This window comes from Vipera ursinii (assembly GCF_947247035.1).
Source record: "Vipera ursinii genome assembly, chromosome: 2".
NCBI classification, from domain to species: domain Eukaryota; kingdom Metazoa; phylum Chordata; class Lepidosauria; order Squamata; family Viperidae; genus Vipera; species Vipera ursinii.
In genome coordinates this window covers 199,704,536-199,727,142 of record NC_139513.1, presented here as the reverse complement: position 1 = coordinate 199,727,142, position 22,607 = coordinate 199,704,536, and the positions used below count along the sequence as shown (strand labels likewise).

General features: G+C 41.4%; 1 protein-coding gene across 1 annotated transcript in view; it reads right to left on the bottom strand.

Moving 5' to 3' along the window:
* PIGG (phosphatidylinositol glycan anchor biosynthesis class G (EMM blood group)) overlaps window positions 1–22,607 on the bottom strand; it is an 81,294-nt gene that overhangs the window by 38,267 nt on the left and 20,420 nt on the right. Inside the window, exons 7-9 of the mRNA XM_083353723.1 lie at window positions 17,670–17,887; window positions 14,383–14,661; window positions 3,241–3,698 (exon numbers count right to left, since the gene is read on the bottom strand). Of these exons, the coding sequence (XP_083209849.1) occupies window positions 3,241–3,698; window positions 14,383–14,661; window positions 17,670–17,887 (955 nt within the window). The remainder of the gene's footprint in view (window positions 1–3,240; window positions 3,699–14,382; window positions 14,662–17,669; window positions 17,888–22,607) is intronic.

Below are 22,607 nucleotides of genomic sequence, written 5' to 3'. Positions count from 1 at the left end.
CCGCACCCATCCCATTTTCGGCAATGGGAAAAAGTTCCGATACATTGCGCAACGTCACAAGTTTGACATGCCTGGTATAGGGTTTCCTGCCTGAGCAGGGGGTTGGACTAGAAGATCTCCAAGGACCCTTCCAACTCTGTTATTCTATTCTGTTCTGTTCTGTTCTGTTCAGATTGGCTTTGTGGGGCACCTTCATTAAAGTTAATTGGATGATAACTTCAGGAAGCTTTCTCAACTGTGGGCCAACACTTGTTGAATTCTCCCAGTTACATACAGTGCTCTGTTTTAAGTGCTAGGCAGAGTTTAAATAGATTTGAAATCGCTGATATACCTTTATTTCTGCTAGCAAATCGGCCTCCATTAGTTATACTTGTTATAATAATCACCTTTATAATTCTGGGGGGGAAATGCACATTTTCCCATTCTGGGAAAAATATTAAAGAGGAAATTGGGACAAAAATCTTTTACCCTAAGTAGATCAGCAATATGGAATCAACTGCATTGGGTAAAGGATTATGGGGCATATTGTGGGATGCACAATGCCCAGACTCATGATACTACAGTATACCACTGTGGTCCAGTAAAATACTAAAGGTGTGGCTGCAGTTTCAGGTGGCTGAAGAAGATTCATAAACGGCAGAGAAACTGTCTTTCAAGAAACTTTCCCCACCTTCTTGGATCTCACTTGAGGAACCTCTGACAAAGGGAAAATACCACTGCATTCTCAGATGGTAACTGTGTTGATGTGGAAGAGCTCTGTAGAAATAATTTCCCCAAAAATCTTTGATGAAAGTTTAGTGTAAATAAAGGGAAATATCTTTCTAGCTATAAAACTGGTTTGTCTACTGATTCCCGATATATACCGTGTTTCCTCCAAAATAAGACCAGATCTTATATTAATTTTTGGTCCAAAAAATGTAATACGGCTTATTTTCCAGTTTCGTCTTATTTGGGGGAAAATATGGTACTAAATGCATCTCCCTGATGATCTCAACTAGGGCTTATTTTTGGAGCAGGGCTTATATTACGAGCATCTGGAAAAATCATGCTAGCGCTTATTTTCCGTTTGGGTCTTATTTTTGCAGAAATACGGTACTGGGACCAGAAAAAGGAGCCCCGGGAGTACTTTCTTTGGCAGACCTTGTCAGAAAATTTAGTAGGCATTTCAGTAGAACCATTCTCCTGAAGCCATTGCATCAATCTTTTCTTCTAGGTGGCAATCAGATCCTGCAACTTCCTGCTTCTCAGAAAAAACATTATTTTCTTAACAAGCCTAAACCTGATAACACAATCCTGTGTTTTTTAGGATTCCGTATGTAACACAACTGGAGATCAGCTTAACATTGCTCCCAGCTTCCAGAAAAATCGCACATTTAACTGTTTTTTTTTTGGGGGGGGGAGGGTTAGGGTTTGTCTATTAAAAAAAAAAAGTGCCTTTCAAGGCATTATAGCTGCCAAGATGTGTGATCAATACCTGATAAAATCTAGGAAGACAGTTTCAGCTCCTGGCTCCTTTCAATAAGCATCAGCAATGCAAACAGAGCAAAACAATGCAGAAGGAATCTTTAAAAGGCAGTTTATAAAAAGCAACATAATTTAGCTTTTTTGCGTCACAGCAGTTGGGTTGCCTTGGTGCTTAGTTCTCGTTTTATTTTTAGCACAGTGCACACAACGCTTTGAGTCATTGGGGTTCTAGCAATACCTCTCCCCTCTCCCCCCCCCCCCACACACACACATTGCAAGGCCTGCAGAAACACACACTTATCAAGCCATTGGTGGGTTTCCACATACGGCTAGCAGCATACTCAAGTTTAGTAAGTCAGGTGTGCTCTAAAAAGCACGCTGTGCCACCAGAACAAACGTGCTGCTGAAACATTCTGGTTAAGGAGCTGGAATGTTGTGTCACACTCACACATCCCTGCAGCTTTGCTCTGTGGTGAAAGAAACATAATCAGGCAGAAAAGGAAGCTTTAGCGAGAGATGCAAAGATTAATTTGTTCACGTTATCAGACTAAGAAATGAAAAAAAAAGTTTAAATTGATCCTGACCCAAACCCCCAATTCAACTACTTCTCCTCCACAGATATTCTTTTAGCACCTGCTGGTAAGACAGAAATAGTAGGAAAAGAAAGGGAGAGGCCAGAATAACCTCATGCATTGAGTGCTTCCTTCCTCTTTCAAAAGAAAAATCTGCACTTCAGCCTCAGAACAAGCGACACAATGTACTAGCTAATTCCCATGGTGCTGGGGGTGATGGGTTTGGGTGATGGGCATTTTAGTCTGACCCATATCTAGAAGGCATTCAGTTGGGGAAAGCTAAATTCATTTTAAGCCACTGCTCAGCTGCATGGTTATCATCCTCTGCTGATGGTTTTTCCCCTCCCTTCAGATACTCAATAACCCAAAACACAGTGCAGAGAAGCAGAAAGGGAGAAGGGGGTGGGGGCAACGGATACAATATTCATATGTGCAAATCTTGTTCGAGATTTTCAGGCTAAAGCAGAGTGTCACATAAATAAATAAATCTTATTTTTTATTTAAGAAACAAGGGAAGAAATATACCCAAGCACAATATGATTAATATATCTTGCAAATATTTTTTTAAAAAACCTTTTAACCAGAGAATTAAGAACTCTGCTAGCCATATCTTGTAGTTAAAGTTACTAAAAGTTTAAAGACATGTTTCTCTTCTGACTTAGTTGAAGGATTTCTACAGCTTGCTATCAGAGTAACTACTGGTTTTTTGTTAAATCATTATACCATATCATTGAGAGAGAGATGGAGGGAGGGAGGGAGGGAGGGAGGAGAGAGAGAGAGAGAGAGAGAGAGAGAGAGAGAGAGAGAGAGAGAGAGAGAGAGAGAGAGAGAGAGAGAAGATATACTGAGGGGTTTTTCTCTGTATCCCACCAGTGGAGTGATGCAAGTAATATCTTATTTATTTATTAAATGTAAATGGCCACCCACCGCATAAAACAGGGACTCTGGGCCATCTACAACAAAGCTAAAACTCAATTAATATATATGACAATTATTATTTAAAACATTTTAACATGTTTAAAAGTACAAGGGTAAAAGAGCTCAAATATTAGGCAAGGAGCAAATGTCAATAGCAAGGGAGCCTCTTCAGTATCACACCAGTCCTCGGGGGTCCCCAGATCTGATGGGACAATCGGTTTTTGAGGCACGATATACTTATGTACTAGACCTTAAGCAATCTACGTTACAAAAATCAAATAGGCACCTTGTCAGCCAATGTCCAAAATCTGGTCTATGCGCCCACTGGACTCCAGTTTGATTCAATGAACGAAGCACTCTACAGATGATAAGGATGAGCCAGGGAGTTGCTAAAGCCATCCACTTCTCAAAGTTATTTATGCTTAGAGGGTTGGCCCCTCTGCCCATCTTCAGATCATCCTCTATTATTTCAATATCACTTCTGTAGTGGGAAGGAGTCTCTTCCATTTCTTCTGCCTTTGCCTTGCCCGTTGTGAGGATCTGCAGATCACCATCCTTTGTCAAGAAATAATGTCTACAGATTTCTTGGCAGAGGGCAAGGCAAAGGGTATTGATCAGGAAATACCAGGTTTGGTGTTCTTCTTCAATAAAGCTGCTAGCACCCAAACTTGAAATATGGCCAATGGTGCCTGCCAGGATCAGCACATCTAATTCAGACCAGCTGGAAGGAGCAGCAGCTGGATTCTGCAAAGAAGGGGGGAAAAAAGCATATCGTGGGTATAATTTGGAAGAATCCAACATATCATTAGAATCGGCAACATATAGCTTCTTCAGCGACAACTGTACTTTTGTTATATTTTATGTAAATCCTCTTCAATCCTGATCTAAAGCAAGTTTAATTCAGCGCTGCTGCACATGCTCTTTCAAGGACTGGGATACAGCCTCCTGCAATAACTTATGAAACATTTTTTTTAAGGCAGATTAGTTTTACATCGGGATAAGAAACAAATCACATGAAAATGAAACGAGCAAACTTTGACCAATCAGCAATTCTAAAAAAAAGAAAAAAGATATAAGTAAGGATCTCTTCTTGCCTCTCCGCTTTCCAATATGTTTGGATACTTGAGGGGAAAAACTACAGCACTCCCATGAAGGGATGGGTACGCTGCTGAAATTGAGAAACAAAGTGGACATCCCAAAGGTGCTTTTCCAAAAGGCAACTAGACTTCCTTCATTTTTTTTCCTTGAAAATGTTTCATTTCTCATCCAAGAAGCTTCTTTAGTTCTGAAGAAGCAGCTTCTTGGATGTGAAGTGAAATAGTTTCAAGGGGGAAAAAAAACCAAGACAATCCAGCTGCCTTTCGGCAAAGCACCTTTGGGACCATAATGACCTGGATGATTGAGAATCTCCGTAAGACAACAAAAGTGGACAATTTTTACGGCGCATTATTTTCTCTGAGGTTGGATGTTTGGGGATATCTTAAGGCTAAAAGCAAAATATTTTCATTTCCACTCTTAACCTCAAGTCCCTAAGCTGAGCAAACAAACAATAGGCTGAAAATTCTCAGGACCTTCCAATACCATTGCCATATCCCTGGAAAGCTAGGACAATAAGGCGCAACTCCAACCCCAGAAAAAGTTGATCACCTTGATGTAGTTTAATACCAACCATAAAAAGAACGGTGATGTGCAGATTATCTTGTCCCTCCTGAAACTTTATTTCAGACAAAAGTGTCACGCAAAGTTGCCCCAAGAAATAGATATTTTATATGTTAATCACTCTACAGCATCAAGCACACTGATTTAAAGAAAACTAACCCCTTCAAAAAAAATCCTTGGCACAGGATCTTCAACAAATTGAAATACACTTTGTTGCACAAAAAACATGACGATTCAGGTAAAATGCAATCAAGTAAAGGAAAAATGCAATCACTTAAGTTACAAGCAATGGCATCTGTAGAATAATATGTTTCAAAATGTAAAGATAATCAGAGAAGATCCAGAAAAGTGTACTTTGTCAATTCAAATGCCAGCATTATTCCATAGAAGATCAGGCAGCCCATTTCATGAAGATTGAATTATATCAAGGCACCTTGATGTAGATATTGAAAACTGAAACTTTGGAGGATAAACCAATCAGGTGCTAGTCACCCAGAGGCATTAAACTACAACCACAACTGGAGTGGCTAAAGTGGCATAGGATGAGGCAGGAGGGAAATAAAGGCAAAGCAGGATGCTTACACAGGTTATACATGAGACTGAAAACAAGTTCCTTATCAAACAACAATCATATGGCATCAAAAACTCATTGTATTTTTTGAGACTTTCCGAGATAGCTGGAAACCTTTGAATGAGTTCAGCAATCACTCCCTCAGTTTTGTCTTTAACATTTGTTTCCAAAATGGCTTGAGTTCTCTAATGAAGTATCTGAGATGAAGGAATGCTTTGATCCTCATCTTAAGTCCTGATATCAAACTCACAACTCGAGCCCATTAATTCTTTTGTACAATGTTTGGTCTGTTTGTCCTATGCAGAATCCACAACAGCACCTCTGGCAGATCGTGGCACATATCACATTAAGAGGAAGGACATGTGAAGGCGCCTCTAATTTTGCATGTAAAGTTGTTAGGCCTCTGATAGTGCTGTTGATGTTGGGAAAGCATAGCCATCTTGGCTTGGTTCCCACATTAGAATCGTTGTCTGTTGTTGCTTATGAGAATCTGCTTCAAGTTGAGTTGGTAGTCTGTGTTCAAGTATTGAGCTGCCACCCAATCCTAAGAAAGCACTGTGTCTTTATCTAGTATGGGCTGTAGCTTCTTCATAATATTTTTTGTGAGCTATAGTCTGTGACAGTCGTGTTCTTTTGTTGTGCTTCTATGATCTGTCTTTTAATAGGCTCCCCTCTGGAAAGTGATCTAGCTCTAATTTTCTAATGATCTTGTGAATCAGCAATTTAGACTCCTGAATTGCCTGGTTTAATCTCACAGTTGAGTATCTGTGTCAAGTGGGATAGAACAAATGCATTTGTAGCCTAGAGTCTGCCCATATATGGCAGATTTGATGGTATGTCCTGGATGGAAGTTGGAAGCATGTAGATATGCAAGGTGATCTGTAGATATTGTGGCCTCAGAGCTAGCCTCCAAGATGTTGGTGGATCGTGTCTCACAGGTACCATGCCAAATGAGTCAACAGCCAGTGATTCCAATACCGATACCTGTTCAGGCTCCTCCTCAGCCAGCCCTAATCCTTCTTTAGCCAACACTGGTGCCAAGAAGAAGGGAAAACATCCCCAGACTGAGAATCCTACACCCCAGCAAAGTAAGTGCCTCACAAGCAAGTTGCAAGATGCTGACTCTACAAGCAAAATCAATGCCTTATTACTGGCAACTGCTGGGTAGAGAAATGCTCTCATGAGGATTCATTTCCATGGGTCCAGATGCTAAAAGTCTCATCAATGAATCCCAAAGAAAGGGGGATTTTCAAGGGCTAAGAATTCAGGAAATGTTTCAAGTGACTCATGAAGATATTTGCATATTTATGGAACTATGTTTGTATCCATGGCAGTGCCACTGATTTGCAGGTATGTTATTGCCAATAGTAACAAAATTATGGATGAATACAAAGTCATGCAGTCTGTGGTACGGCTTATTATGCTGAGATCACTGATGGTATCATGATGGTTTGAAGCCCATGTTTATGAAGGATGGGGGTATATTGTTCCATATCTGTGATGGGTACAATGGTATTGTTAAGAAGATTGCCAATAGACTTCAATCTTCTTAGGAAGCCTGTGGTATCTCTTATGCAGCTGGCAGCATTTGCTGAATAAATTCTCAGTACAGAATTCATGAAATCCAATATTCCAAGCCATGATATTCCAAAGTTTGAAGGATCGCATTTATGGCATAGTTTGTGCATCTTGGGAAGTAGGTACGAGATGCTTAGTCAATGCTCCAGGTGTGTCTCCATGTAGATAAGGTCTTCTATCACTGGTCACTGCAGTATAACATATTGCTATGTCCAACCGATTAATTCTGTTGTTATATACACCCACAACAACTATCTAGAGCCGTGGTGGCGAACCTATGGCATGGGTGACACAGGTGGCACAAAGAACCCTCTCTGTGGGCACACGCGCCGTTGCCCCAGTCCCAGGCCTTCAGCTGGGTTTCATAAAACCTTTTCGCTTTAGGCCTCCGCCGCCGTGTGCAAAAAAAAAGGTTCAATCAATCAATCAATTTCAACTTTTTGCAGGGAAAAAAATCTTGCAAAGTTGGAATTGATTGATTGAACTTTTTAGTCCCACCCAGTCTGCCGTTACCACCACAGCCATGCCCACCCAATGGGCCACACCCACCCAATGGGCCATGCCCACCCGGCACCCGACGATACATAAGTGGGTTTGGGTTGCAGTTTGGGCACTCAGTCTCTAAAAGGTTTGCCATCACTGATCTAGAGAAACCAGTTCATAATTTCTAATATACATCAATGCAAGTTTGTTTGTTCGTTGCTAGTCAATGAACTCTTGAGGGATGCGGCAAAAGAAACACTATTTAAGAGGTTCCTCAGAATCAGCAAAGCAGAAATCATTTGTATATCTTTTTCTGCCACTTTGAATCTTATTAGCAACTTGTGCCCACATTTGGAGAATTTTTGCTTTTCCCAAACCCTTTTTAAAAAGATCTGCAAGTGATAGCTAAAACCTTACATTTTCTTTGTCGGTACTTTTTTTTTTTACAAATTTTATTGATTTTCTAATATTACATTCACATATTTGAAAAGCAACGTAGTGGCTGAGTAGTAGTAATTCAATTACATACAGAGGTCATTAGTACAAATTTCAGATTGCTACCATAAACATTTCCTCTCTTTTTCCCTTCATATATACTGTCTATTTGTAAATTAAAAGACAAGTTTTATCCTATCAATCACATAGAAAATAAATTTCTTACATATATCCATAGTTTTTAGTTTACGCATATTCTAGTTATTTTAACATACAATCTTTTAGACATTCAATGACATAATCGATTTTTCAGTTTCAATTTCCACTAACATTTAAATTTTACGTTTGATATTTATCATTCCCAAAAATTTTAATATACTCCCAATTCATCTATCACCATTCTTCACAAAATCTAATATTCAAAATACACATCCCGTCTACTTAACTTCTCACCCTCTATGTCAACAAATTAAGGATACAATATATCCTTCCTTTTTGCTAGTTTTCAGTTTTTGGTTTTTTTAGTAATCAAAATTTCTTTTTATTTCAATACTTAATACTTCCTCTCTCTTCCTCTTTGTGTCTGCTATTTCTTGCTTAAAGTAATAATTTTCATTTTTAACATTCCATATAGACCTATTTTACTTTCAACAATAGGTTTTTAGCTCATCTACATTATTCACCTTTACATGACCTTTATGCACAAATCAATATTCAAATTAGCTATTAGTATTTATACTGCTAAATTTTAATGACCAAATTTTTTTCTTTATCTCAGTTCATAACAATGTCATAACAATCTTATCTATTTAAGTACATTCTGTTTCAGATTTCAATAAAATGGTCAAAACTCCATTCTTCTTGAGTCTTATTCTAGCTTTTTTCCTTTGCCAAATCTTCTTCCATGTCCTTGTTTTTGGGTCATTGAACCAATCTCCTTGTAAAATCATGTATATTAATTGATATTGGCAAAACCATCCGGTCACCATTTTTTTGAGAGGACTTGTAGGTCTAGTGGGTTGTCTCTTTATTCTTCCATATCGACGTGGTTGTTCTCAATTGGTCGGTCCTCTCGCCTCTCCTGTTCAACATCTACATGAAACCGCTGGGTGAGATCATTCGTGGTTTTGGAGTTGGGTATCATCAGTACGCTGATGATACCCAGCTTTTTATTTCGACCCCAAACCACCCCAGTGATGCCCTCAACATGATGTCCCGTTGCCTGGAAGCGGTTCGGGTCTGGATGGGGAGGAACAGGCTTCAACTCAACCCCGACAAGACTGAGTGGCTGTACGTACCGGCATCTCGGGATATTCAGAATATTCCATCTCTTTCTATGGGGGGTGAGCTATTACCCCCCGTAGATAGGGCTCGCAACTTGGGAGTCCTCCTAGATTCACAGCTTTCTCTGGAAGACCACATAATAACTGTGACTAGGGGGGCCTTCGCCCAGGTTCACCTGGTGCGCCAGTTGCGGCCCTATCTAGACCAGGATGCCCTGCGTACGGTCACTCATGCGCTCGTGACCTCTCGTTTAGACTACTGCAACGCTCTCTACATGGGGCTGCCCTTGAGGACCACTCGGAGGCTCCAACTGGTACAGAATGCAGCCGCGAGAGTTGTGTTGGGAGTCTCCCGATACTCCCATGTTACACCTCTGCTCCGTGAGCTGCATTGGCTCCCAGTTGTCTTCCGAGTGAGATTCAAGGTTCTGGTAATGGTTTTCAAGGCCCTACATGGCATGGGTCCGGAGTACCTTAGGGATCACCTGCTGCCGGCGTCAACTTCCCTCCGCCCTGTGCATTCCCATAGAGAGGGCCTCCTCAGGGTGCCACCGGTCAGAGAATGTCGTCTGGTGGCGCCCAGGGGGAGGTCCTTCTCTGTGGGCGCCCCGGATTTATGGAATCGGTTGCCGGCTGAGCTCCGGATGGCGCCCGACCTTCGCTCCTTCCGACGCAATCTGAAGACTTATTTGTTCGAACAAGCCGGCCTGGCCTGACGAGGGATGGGTTGGGATTTTATTGTTGTTTTAAATGTATTTAACTTATTGTTGAGCTTGGGCATTTCGTTTAATTCTTTTTTAACTTTTGTATTTTTGTACTTTTATATGTTTGCCCTGTTCACCGCCCTGAGTCCTTCGGGAGAAGGGCGGTATACAAATAAAATTATTATTATTATTATCTTCTCATCCAACTGTTCTTTTTCTAGATCCTCTAGTTCCTTCTGAGTTGTATAAGAAACCTTTTCCTTTTCCCAAGTTGTCGATGTCTTTTCTGGATTTTCAAATATCAATATTTGTTGAATAGTAGATTCTTCTGTCATAGTATTTGAATATTTCATTTTTTCTATTGTATTTTGCATGGATGATTCTTTAGTTGTGGTCAAAGTTTGGGCTTTCATATCTGGGCTGTCTTCTTGTTCCTTCCCATAGCCTCTTAGCATTTCATTGGTTGTGGTAAGAATTTGAATTAGTGTTTTCAACATATAGAGAGTTTGTTGATCTTCATCTATAAGGAAATTTTGTTCCTGGTCTTCTTCCATATTGGTATTTTAAACTAAAGGCTTTACGCTTAGAAAATCCAAGAGAGAGATTTTTTTTCTCTAGGTAGAGAACACAAAGCCTTTCACAGCTGTTGTTTCAAAGTTCTCAAGGTTATGTATCTTATCTATATCCCTGGGCAGTCAGCCAGGCCCTTTTAAAGTTTCCCTTTGAGTCCCAAAGTTATTTCAATCTTTTCAGTTTTTCTTTTTCTTTTTATAAGAAAAAAAACCAGATTTCCAACAGAAGTAAATAATGAAAAATAAAAAATAAAAAATCTTTCAGTCCACATCCTTTGAGAAGTAAGGTTCCAATTGGGATTCAGTTACTTTTTCAACGTTTAAAATGCCCCTGAGTATTTAGTCGCCACTCTTTCTGGAGGGAAGGCTGAAATCCCCCTTCCCTCACCGCAGGGGGGAGAATGCTTAGCAGCTTAAGGAGGTACAGAAAGTAATTAGAGTGGAAAAGAGGTAGATCTCACCCAGTCTCTTCCACGCTGCTTTAAACGTTGCCTGGTGGAAAATGTGACTTTGGTTGTTCACAGCCTAGGAATGAGCCATAATGGCCGGTCCTTTTGTCCACCGGTTTGGAGGGATCTCCAGGTCTAACAGGAGAGTTGCGGCTCTCCCGCAATCCAGCGAGTACCCCTCCTTGCTGGTCACATCTTCGGGGCGACTTTTGGCCCTTTTCAGGGGCCCCCAGCAATGCGAAACTGGATGGGGGAGAGATAGCAAGTCTCCCAGCCGTCCACAGCAGCTGCGTGGCAAACCGGAAGCTCTCTTCGTCGGTACTTCTAAATACACCCCCAAATGATCTAAAAGGGAGGATAGTTGAAGTTTTGATTATGTATGGGGCAGGTGATTTAACTGCTATGGTGCCATATGCTAGCCAACACATACACACAGAGAAGTTAAAGTATTGCATGAGTTATCAAAAAGAACCCCTCATCTAGTTGAAAGGGGAAAAATATATTATTCTATATTTACTTACTAATACATAAATGCATTTTAGAATAAAAACTATTTTTAAAAATTGCTCTTTGCTCCATTTCACATTAATTCTAAGTATAGTTTATATGACACCTGCCTAGTTTTTATGCCTTTTCCCACTTAGATAAGAACTGGTGAAAAGCAGGCTCAAAATTTAAGGTCTTGTATTTCTTTTTCCTTCTTATTACAGTTTCTGTAATATACTGCTTTTATATGAAATTATCACCAAGGCAGTTTGCCATAAACTGCTTGTTAAAACAGCACCTTTCATCCAGTTAAACTACAATCTGAAAAATGCCGCTTCAAAACTTATTATTGCTCCATTATAAAATCGGATAACATGGATTAGTGGAAGAAATAGTTTTCATGCAGTGATTTTTTTTCCCAAAGATTAAAAGATGCCCCTTGAAGCTCTGTGCAGCAGTCTCACCAGCAGTATCCTGAAACTAATCTTCCTGAACAATACACATAGGCTTGGATAATTTAATCATTAAAATTAACCACATCTTACCCTTTAGGCAGCAATCTTTCCTAGCTGTAACAAATCCAAGGTTCAAAATTAGGAAGTGCAGAATCTTTTTAATTTCCTCCAGACTGCAACCTCATTCACAAACAGACATGTCCAAGCAATTGTTAAATTTATGCAGGCAAATAAGCAGGATTTGTCAATGCACAAATTCAGCTTAGGATGTAAGAATCACCAAACAGCCATCCTGAATTTACAATGTATAGTATCTTGGCTCAAGGTTCATTCAGCCTTCCATCCTTCCGAGGTCGGTAAAATGAGGACCTAGATCAGGGGTAGGCAACCTTGGCTCTTTTATGACTCGTGGACTTCAACTCCCAGAATTCCTGAGCCGGCATGGCTCAGCATGGAAACCTCTCCCTGTCCCCTCAGCATGGCTGGCTCAGGAATTCTGGGAGTTGAAGTCCACGAGTCATAAAAGAGCCAAGGTTGCCTACCCCTGACCTAGATTGTTGGGCGCATTATACTAACTCTGTAAACCGTTTAGAGAGGGCTGTAAAGCACTGTGAAGTGGTATATGAGTCTAACTGCTATTGCTATATACTACATCGGGAATATATAGAACTGGACATTATAGGACTCTGAAAGAGAAGGCGGCAATACAGGTAATCTTTGATTTACGAGCACAATTGAGCCCAAAATTTATGTTGCTAAGTGAAACATTTAAGTGACTTTTGCCCCACTTTACAACCTTTCTTGCCACAGTTGTTAAGTGAATCATTGCAATTAAGTTAGTAATGCGGTTAAGTGAATCTGGCTTCCCCACTGACCTTGCTTGACAGAAGCTCACAAAACTTGATCACATGACTCCGGGACCTGGCAACAGTTATAAGTATGAACCAGTTGCCAAGCATCCAAATTTTGATCATGTGAGCAAGAGGGTGCTTGCAATGGTCATAAGCGTGGAAAATGGTCATAAGTTTGTAACCTTGAATGATCACTAAATGAACTATTGTAAGTCAAGGACTACATGTACACAAGGGCTTTCCTAGATTGGATGAATGTTTTGTGTAATTCAGAATGGTCCTTTGATGTTCTTACTTTAACAAACTATGCCTCAACAATCACGGCAGCACACCAGAATGCCAAGGAAGAATATAGAACATACTGGAAAAGAATGAGTGAATTACAAAATGGATACAAGCATGCTTTCTAAACAAGCCTTCACATTAGATCTTAAGGCTAAGACTTTACTCAAATAATGGAAGTAACTTTAGAACTTAACTCACCTTTGAATCCTTACTTGAAACCTATACTTTCACAGAAATAACTTGGTATGACATCTTACTTATCCAACAACATAACAATTCTATCTTCAAAATTATTTTGCCACCTTCTTCAAAGAGACCAACCGCTCTGAAACATACAGTAATTGTAGGGAATTCCAAAATAATGTTTGCAACATTACTGGGATTGGATTCACACAAATCATATTAACAGCAAGCCCATTAAATGAAGCAACTCATTAAAATAAGAGAAATTTAGTCGGGAATTCATGCACAATTGATTTCAGAAGTTCTGTTCTAATTTACTACATTGTATAGTCTGCCCCGATAGGAAAATCAAGAAGTACACAAACAGTTCAAAATGTAATCAATTGAACACACTTGGCTTTCCTTGTTTTTGTAGCAACCTGCCAATCACCTCTGCAAGATGGCTAAGGAGATCTTTCCTTGATGATTACTAAAAGAGTTATATTATTGAGGCTGTAAGCAGGGTTGACATTTTATACATAATATGCAGGTATTCTGTCATACATTAATTAATAAAGGGTCACAGATTATAGAGGAATCAATGTACAATTCAGATCAGATTTATAAAAGAATTGCAGAGGAAGCCCTGGCTGTTTTTATCTTGAATGTATACATGGCAATTAACATTTCACCACTGAGAAAGAATGCCTACTATCCAGAACTGCAGATTGACTGATGAGGTCACAGAACACGAGGATTATGTGCAAAAATATTTTTTTAAGGAAAAAGGTAACTACAATTAGATTGTATGGCTCAATATTAATGGTCTAATTGCTAGTGTTTGTCCCACAATTTAGAGAGAAGTCAAACTACTTGTGATTCTGCAACAGATTGACCTGGACTGTTCACATGCACTGGAACTATTTATATTGCAATCTGAAGCTGAAAACGTGGGAAGCAGGGGAAAAAAAGTTAACTTAGACCTTGCCCTATTTCTTTGTTCAAATTTTCTCCAGCTACTTTGTGAGAGAAAAGATAGGGGTACCTGTGTTATTTATAAAGGCATAAGGGAAAATGAAAAAAAGGCATTGTGACTGAAAGAAATCAAAAGGAAGGCACAAGGAAAAAGGAACTGCATGTGGATAGCAAATACAACTTAGCAATAGCACCTAGAATTATATACCGCTTCACAGTGCTCTACAGCCTTCTCTTAAGTGGTTTACAGTGCCAGCCTATTGCCCTCAACAATCTGGGTCTTCATTTTACTGACTTCGTAAGCATGGAAGGCTGAGTCAACCTTGAGCTGGTCAGGATTGAACTCCTGGCAGTGAGAGCGAGTTAGCCTGCAAGATTGCATTTTAACCACTGTCTACCACCGGCTCTTGATCCTCCCTGGAAAAACAGACGCGCAACTGCTAAGAAATTATATTACATTCCAGTATTATTATTTTTTACCTTCAATGGTTGTCTTGAATTTATAACCTGGGCTTCCAGAAGAGAAATTATGACCCAAAAAAGCCCCGAAGCCAACATGATAATTCCAGCTGCCATTAGCCAGGGAATGCTGCAAAAATAGCATAAGCTTTCTGTGGAGGTGCACACAACTACATGAATGGCACTCCATACGAGGCACATCAAGTAGAACATCAGAGAACACGAGGAAGAGTGAGGCATCTCAAATTCAGCTCTGCTGCTCAGGGCTTTTGGAAGGCTCAGTAAGAGTAAGAACAGCACCTAGGTCGGGGGGGGGGGGAGGAAGAGGAAACACAGTCAAAATCTAGTCTACAACTCAACAAGGGGCAGATATTACACACTATCACATATTACAAGTGGGGTGCAGCATACCTCAGTCATTTCCTTAACCATCCAATAAATCAAACGGACCTATTCACATGTAACACTGTATATTGTTAAGCTTTATACATTCCTCTATAGCAGTGATGGCGAACCTTTTAGAGACCGAGTGCCCCAAAACCGGCCCCACCCTGCCCCCCACCCCGCCCCCAAAAGGCCACCCACTGCCTCCACAGCCCACCGATCACCCAGGTGGCCTAGCAGCGCCATGGCGGCCACGCCCTCCACCCATGCCCCTAATCATCTTCATGCAACGGAGCATGAGGGCGGAGTCTTGTCCCCGGTGCCCGGCTACCATGTCCTTGGCTGTGCTGCTTCACGTGGGCTGCACCTGGGGGCGACTCTCCTCCGGGGGGCTGCTGGTGAAGAGGGGGCTGTGGGGGGAGGTGGGGCTGGGGTGACGGTGTGCATGCCCATAGAGAGAGCTCTGAGTGCCCCCTCTGGCACCCGTGCCATAGGTTCACCACCACTGCTCTATAGTATCTTGCAACTAAACTATAAGCAAATACAGGTAGTCCTCATCTTAAAACCACAATTGAGCCCAAGATTTCTGCTGCTAAGCGAGACAGTTAAGTGGATTTTGCCCTGTTTTACGACCTTTCTTGCCACAGTTAAGTAAATCACTGCACTTGTCAAGTTAGTTACATGGTTGTTAAGTGAATCTGGCTTCCCCATTGACTTTGCTCATCAGAAGATCACAAACGACGATCATATGACCCCAGGACACTGCCATCGTCACAAATATGAATCAGTTGCGAGGTGTCTGAATTTTGATCACATGACCATGAGGATGCTGCAACATTTGTTAAGTATGAAAAATGGCCATACGTCACTTTTCCCCCCCACGCTTTTGTAACTTATTATTTATTAATTTAATTTCTATACCGCCCTTCTCCCGAAGGACTTAGGGCAGTGTACAGGGCAATAAATACAATAAAAATACAATTTACAAAAGTTAAGATAAGAATTAAATAATAAGCCCAAATTACAATACAAATTGATTAAAATTAATATTTAAATACCCCAAACCCATCAGACCAGGCCAGCTTGTTCAAATAAATAAGTTTTCAGGTCACGGCAGAAGGAGCGAAGGTCAGGAGCCATCCAGAGCTCAACCGGTAAACAATTCCAAAGGTCTGGCGCGCCCACAGAGAACGCCCTCCCCCTGGGGGTCGCCAGCCAACACTCTCTGACCGACGGCACCCTGAGGAGGCCCTCTCTGTGGGAGCGCACTGGACGAAGGGAAGTTGATGCCGGCAACAGGTGCTCCCGTAAGTAATCCGGACCCGTGCCATTTAGGGCTTTATAGGTCATCACCAGCACCTTGAATCTCACCTGGAGGGCAACTGGAAGCCAATGCAGCTTGCGGAGTAGAGGTGTTACATGGGAGTATCGGGAGACCCCCAACACAACTCGCGCAGCCGCATTCTGCACCAGTTGAAGCCTCCGAGTGGTCCTCAAGGGCAGCCCCATGTAGAGAGCACTGCAGTAGTCTAAACAAGAGGTCACGAGTGCATGAGTGACTGTACGCAAGGCATCCTGGTCCAGATAGGGCCGCAACTGGCGCACCAGGCGAACCTGGGCAAAGGCCCCCCTATTCACCGCTCCTATATGATCTTCCAGAGAGAGTTGTGAATCTAGGAGGACACCCAAGTTGCGAGCCCTATCTATGGGGGGTAATACCTCACCCCCCATGGTTAAAGATGGAATGACCTGAATTTCCTGAGATGCCGGCACGTACAACCACTCAGTCTTGTCGGGGTTGAGCCGAAGCCTGTTCCTCCCCATCCAGACCCAAACCGCCCCCAGGCAACGGGACATCACATCGAGGGCATCACTGGGGTGGTTTGGGGTAGAGATGAAAAGCTGGGTATCATCCAGCATACTTGGAATGGTCACTAAATGAACTGTTTTAAGTTGAGGACTACTTGTATGTGACTTTGGTATGGCAGTGGATGCACACGTACATGTGATATGGGGTGGGGGGACAGATTACCTTTCACTACCACACTGGAAATGTCTAGATGGAAGTCAGTGTCAATTATACCTTTATCTACATGGACAGGTCAATTATGGCAGCTAGTACCTTGTCCTTTGGTGGTTGTGAGTTTCTGGATACTGAACCTTGCCTTTTTTGTGGTCCCTGTTGCTGTTTCTCTCTCTCTTTTTCTGCCTCCCTCCCTCCCTCTCTCTCTTTCTGTACGATTATATAGAATAATGTCTTTTCTCATACCTCCTTGTGAAACCTGGTACTGTTTGAACTGTAAGTACAATGTATGCTTGTTCCTATCTAGGTAGTTCAATTCATTAAGAGGGGGAATTGACTCAACAAGGGAGGAAAAAAAGGAGAAAAAATGAAGATAAAAAAGAGAGATCAGACCAGTTACTGTAAAAGTAACAATCACAAGACCATCCGATAACTTCTACTCTTTACTATGCCTTTTGTTGCATCATATATCACACAGACAAAAAGTATCTACAACAACTATGGGGAATCTGGATAAAATGTCCCAATCTAAGTCTAATCAGAGAGCCTTGTGTCAAGTTGAATTTGGCTCGGAATGTAAATACCGTGAAACTGTGCAAATCAAGTAACAGGCTCAATATGCTGCTTTATAAAGTAAGGCTTTTGTATCCCCACAAGAGATCCACACAAATTGCCATCCTCCAACTCTTCCGCAAATCTCCGAAAAACTGGCTCTGCTTTCGGGCCTAGGGTTAGAGTTATGGTGGCTGGGAATCATGTGGCTTTTCTTTTAAGACGCTGGGTTCTTTTCTTTCATTTTACTTTTCCCTAGTTTGGGCAACAGGGGCCTCTTAGAGATGTTGAGAGTTGGGTGGCTTTTAAGACCAATAAATAATAAATTTAAAAAAAAATCAGTCCATACCTCCAGAATAATCATCGTTCCTGTTATCATTGAATAGATGTCATACTGGGCCACTTGCTTGCTTAAAGAAGAGCTCAGGATCTTGAGAGCTTCCAAATACTGTTTTATAATTTTTTTGCTCAAATTCATGACAACTTGTGTACTACTGCCCTCCAGATAGTATTGAATCCAATTCCCGTGAGCTTTTTCTGCCTTCACAAACATTTCAAATCCAGGATCTAATAATAAGAGATGAGAATGTAAATAGAACATTATATTTTAATACAGAGTTTAAACTAAAGCCTGCCCCATAATGTTTAACGAGTTGTTTTTCTCAATTTATGGCTAGTGGAATGAACAACAGTGGACTAGATCACCCAGAGCCCCAAATACTGTAGTTTCCAGCATATAAGACTACTTTTTAACCCATGAAAATCTTCTCAAAAGTCAGGGGTCCTCTTAGCTGGGTGCTGAAAATTTAGGGACAGGGCTGGCTGGAAAACCTGGAGCGGATCTCCCATTTAGTCTGCGCAGGAAAAGCGGGACCAATTGGAGAAGAAGCTGCAGTCTGTGATTTTTTACAGGCTGGGGTCTGGGCGTCTTTCCTTCTAAAGTTGAAGAGCAGCTGTAGTATATCCCAACTTGAAAGGCAGGTGGGGAAGGCAGCAGCCAGAGCAGCGGCTTAGCTCTAAGGACACATTTGACTCAGGAACTGGGCTGGCTGGCTGGAAAACCTGGAGCGGATCTCCCATTTGGTCTTTTTTTAAAAAATCCCATTTATATCCTGCCCTTCTCCGAAGACTCAGGGTGGCTTACAATTTAAAGCACAAATCAATGTGCTTAGCAATAGCCTTCATTCTGTGTATATGCCTGTTTATTAGGGCTTTCACCCCACCCCCCCAGCAGCATTATTACAAAGTCAGCTTATTGCCCCCAACAATCTGGGTCCTCATTTTACCTACCTTGGAAGGTTGGAAAGCTGAGTCAACCTTGAGCCTGGTGGGATGCGAACCTGCACTAATTGCAGGCAGCTGGTGTTATTTAAGGCTCTGCGCAGGGAAAGCTTTAGAGTGAATTAGGAAAAGTGAAAAAGTGAATTAGGAAAATAGGGAACGGTTGCTGGAATTGGGTATGTGTATCTTAACGAAGAGAAGGGTGAGGGGTGACATGATAGCAGTGATCCAATATCTCAGGGGCTGCCACAAAGAAGAGGGGGCCAAGCTATTCTCCAAAGCACCTGAAAGCAGGACAAGAAGCAATGGATGGAAACTAGTCAAGGAGAGAAGCAACCTAGAACTAAGGAGAAACTTCCTGACAGAACAATTAACCAGTGGAACAACCTGCCTCCAGAAGTGGTGAATGCTCCAACACTGGAAATTTTTAAGAAGAGACTGGACAGCCATTTGTCTGAAATGGTATAGGGTTTCCTGCCTTAGCAGGGGGTTGGACTAGATGACCTCCAAGGTCCCCTCCAACTACTTCTTCTTCTTCTTCTTCTTCTTCTTCTTCTTCTTATTATTATTATTATTATTATTATTATTATTATTATTATTATTATTATTATTATTATAGTTTAATCCACTTGCACTGTTTTATGTTTACATGTTTGATGACAAACAGCCTTATGTTTATAAGTGACAGTTTTCCTACTAAGCACCTGCATGTCATAAGCATTTGAATTAAAATTACTATATTAAAATCAAATCTGATGTTTTTTAATTTTTATTTGGTGTGCGTTGGAAGAGGGGTAGTCTTATACGGCGAGTATAGCCCAAACCCTATAATTTAACAGGAAATGTAGGGGGTCGTCTTATACACCCAGTCGTCTTATACGCCGGAAAATATGGTACTTATTCAGGGTTAGGGTTAGGCTACCTTTCCAGGTAGGCTTTACTTACCAATGGTAATTGGGACTGAGTATTCTGTGACTACGCAATGTGGTCACAAAGTGCAATGGCAGGGGGTTGCTGACTTACAATGAGAGTTTCAGCAGTCCTAGTTGTCGTTTTTTAGGTGACTCTTGCATGTTCACAGTGTCCCATTATCAGGTGATCACCATTTGCAACCTTCTGCTGTCTGTCTCACTGGCTTTGTTTGTTGAAAGCCAGCACTGAAGGTTGCAAATGGCAATTACGTAATTGTGGGACATTGCAATGTCATAACTGTGAGGGATAAACAAGCACCTGAAACCATCACCGTAAAACCACAAGACAACCCAGAACTATGGATCTGAAATCTATCCAGCAGACCTCTGATGACGAAAAGACCGTCCTCACACATGGCCTCAATGTCAACCACAAAGATGTTGACCCCATCAAATACCTCGCCAATCTCGCACCCATTCTAAAAACGCGCCACCAGGACCATGAAACACAAGAAGACATCAGACAAAGAATCATCTCCAACATCCAACGCAACAGACAAAATGAAACACTCGGCTAAAAGGAGAAGAGAACACTAAAGACATTGAAACAAGACAAAAGCATCATCATCCTACTGGCAGACAAAGGCAGACTGACGGTAGTAATGGACAAAACTGACTACATCCGCAAAGCCGAAAACCGTCTAAATGACGCCAACCAAACAATCCACAAAGATCTGACAGAACAGCTAAAGAACAAAATAAAAGACACCCTAAGAAAAATGGAAAAAGAAAAACAGCTAACACCACTAGAGAGAAAGCAAAGGCAACCACAAGACTCCTCCCTACCCAGGTTCTGCAGACTCCCAAAATACACAAGAATGGGATTCCCCCTTACGTCCAATTCTGTCTCTACCTGGAACACTGATGTACAAACTAGCAAAAACTCTGCAGAGGAAACTCAAGACACCTGGTCAATGACTCAACCCACTCAATAAACTCCCCAGAACAATTTCTCCAAAGCACACCAAGATTAACAAGGAAGAAATCATGGTCTCCAACGTCACCGCTCTCTTCACCGCGATTGACATCGACCTGGCTAAACAAACCATACACCACCTACTCGCTAAAAACCATACCCACAAAGATAATGCCATCACAGAACACTCTATGTCCACTGAAACCATCATGAAACTTCTGGATCTATGCCTCAACATATACTTCAAGTTCAAAGGAAAAATCTATAAGCAAGTACAAGGTACCCCAATGGAATCCCATCATCCATATCAGGCCTAATAGCAGAAGCAATCATGCAGTGACTCAGATCCACAGCTCTACTCACTATCGAACCAAAATTCTGGAAACTCTGTCGGTGACACCTTTGTCACCACCAAATGCTCCCAAATTGAAGAAACACACCACCTACTCAATAACATATTCCCTGGGATCAAATTCACACGCAAAGAGGAAACAGACAACAGACTCCCATTCCTTAACATTGACATAAGAAGACTGGACAGTGGAGAACTGCCATCTACTGCAAACCCCCACACAAAGACCAGATCCTCAACTTTGCAAGCAACCAACCCACCACACACAAACGAGGCTGTGTCCAGACCCTCTTTAGAAGGTCCAGAACACACTACAGTACCACAACACTACAAAAAGTGGAAGAGAAATGGCTGCTTGACATCATTCTCCATAATAGCTACCCAAACAATTTTGTATTCTGACATACAGCATCCAAACCACAACACACCCACAGCCAACCACCACGGAAAAACTAAGCCTACCATACACAAAATGGGTGTCAGAAATGACAGCCAGAATTCTTCAACCATTAGGAAAAGCAACAGCGCACAAACCACAGCCACACTCCGTCAGAGTTATCCAGAACCAGAGACAAGATACACAAGGATGAAAGAAACAAAGTAATTACAAAATTATCTGTAATTATCTGCAACCAATTCTACGTAGGACAAACATTATCAATTGAAACCAGGATCCACGAACACCAGCTGGCAGTCAAACGCCATGATCCCAAATCCTTAATCTTTACCCACACCGACACTAGCAGCAACACAAAAATCATCACGCTACCACCAGCCACGCTTCTGAGTTCATTGAAGTCGGGCACTCCACAAGCAATTCCATCAACAGACACAATGACCTACAACCAGCCTATGAACTCCTCAGAATCCAAATCAACCACGCAGCCAACCAGAGACAGCCCCGACCCTCAACCAATCCATGCAAGCCCCCCCACCAGTACTTCACCTCCCAATAACCCTCACCTGATATAACCTCCCTCTCACAAGACTCACACTTCACACACACACACCTGACCCATCACAAGAACTACTGACCACACAAAGCCCTTATAAACAGAAGAGCACTGACATCCCCTAAACGCCACTAAAGATGTTACCTAGCGTGGTAACGAAACGTTCGGAAACCAACCCACAAGCTCGGAGAAACAAACCTTCCCGCTCAAGCCCCAGATTGCAATTATGTGATCCCAAGGACACCGCGATGACTACAGTGTCATAAATCCTCTGGTTTAACACTGTTGAACAATGAACAATTATTGAATAAGTGAACGTTAAGTGGGGACTAACTATACCACATAATTTTGCGTGACAAAGGAATTACTAAATGCTAAAAAAACTGCAGAACTACATTGGGTGCAAATCCATACAATGATAAAAAATATACTGCAGCTCAACATTACAATAAAGCTAGAATTATTCCCGCCGGGTCTTATTGATATGGAATTAGAAAAAAATAGGAAATTGACATTTATATTATAATCATGGGGAGATTATTGTATTCAAAAAGTCAGAAAAGCAATTAAATACTGAGGAGTGAAAGATTGGATTATAAAATTAATTGAACCTGCAGCTTGCTCAAAGGGAAAAAAAACCTGACAGAAAATCTTTTTTTGAAAGATTGAAAGCTTATATGGACTTTTTGCTGAAAGGACTGAATTGATGATTCTAGGATTTGAGAATTCCCAAGGCACAAAGAAGATAGCGAAATCATTAAGAGGATAATTACTCACTAAAGAGAATGGTAGAAGGCAATAATTTTACATTTTT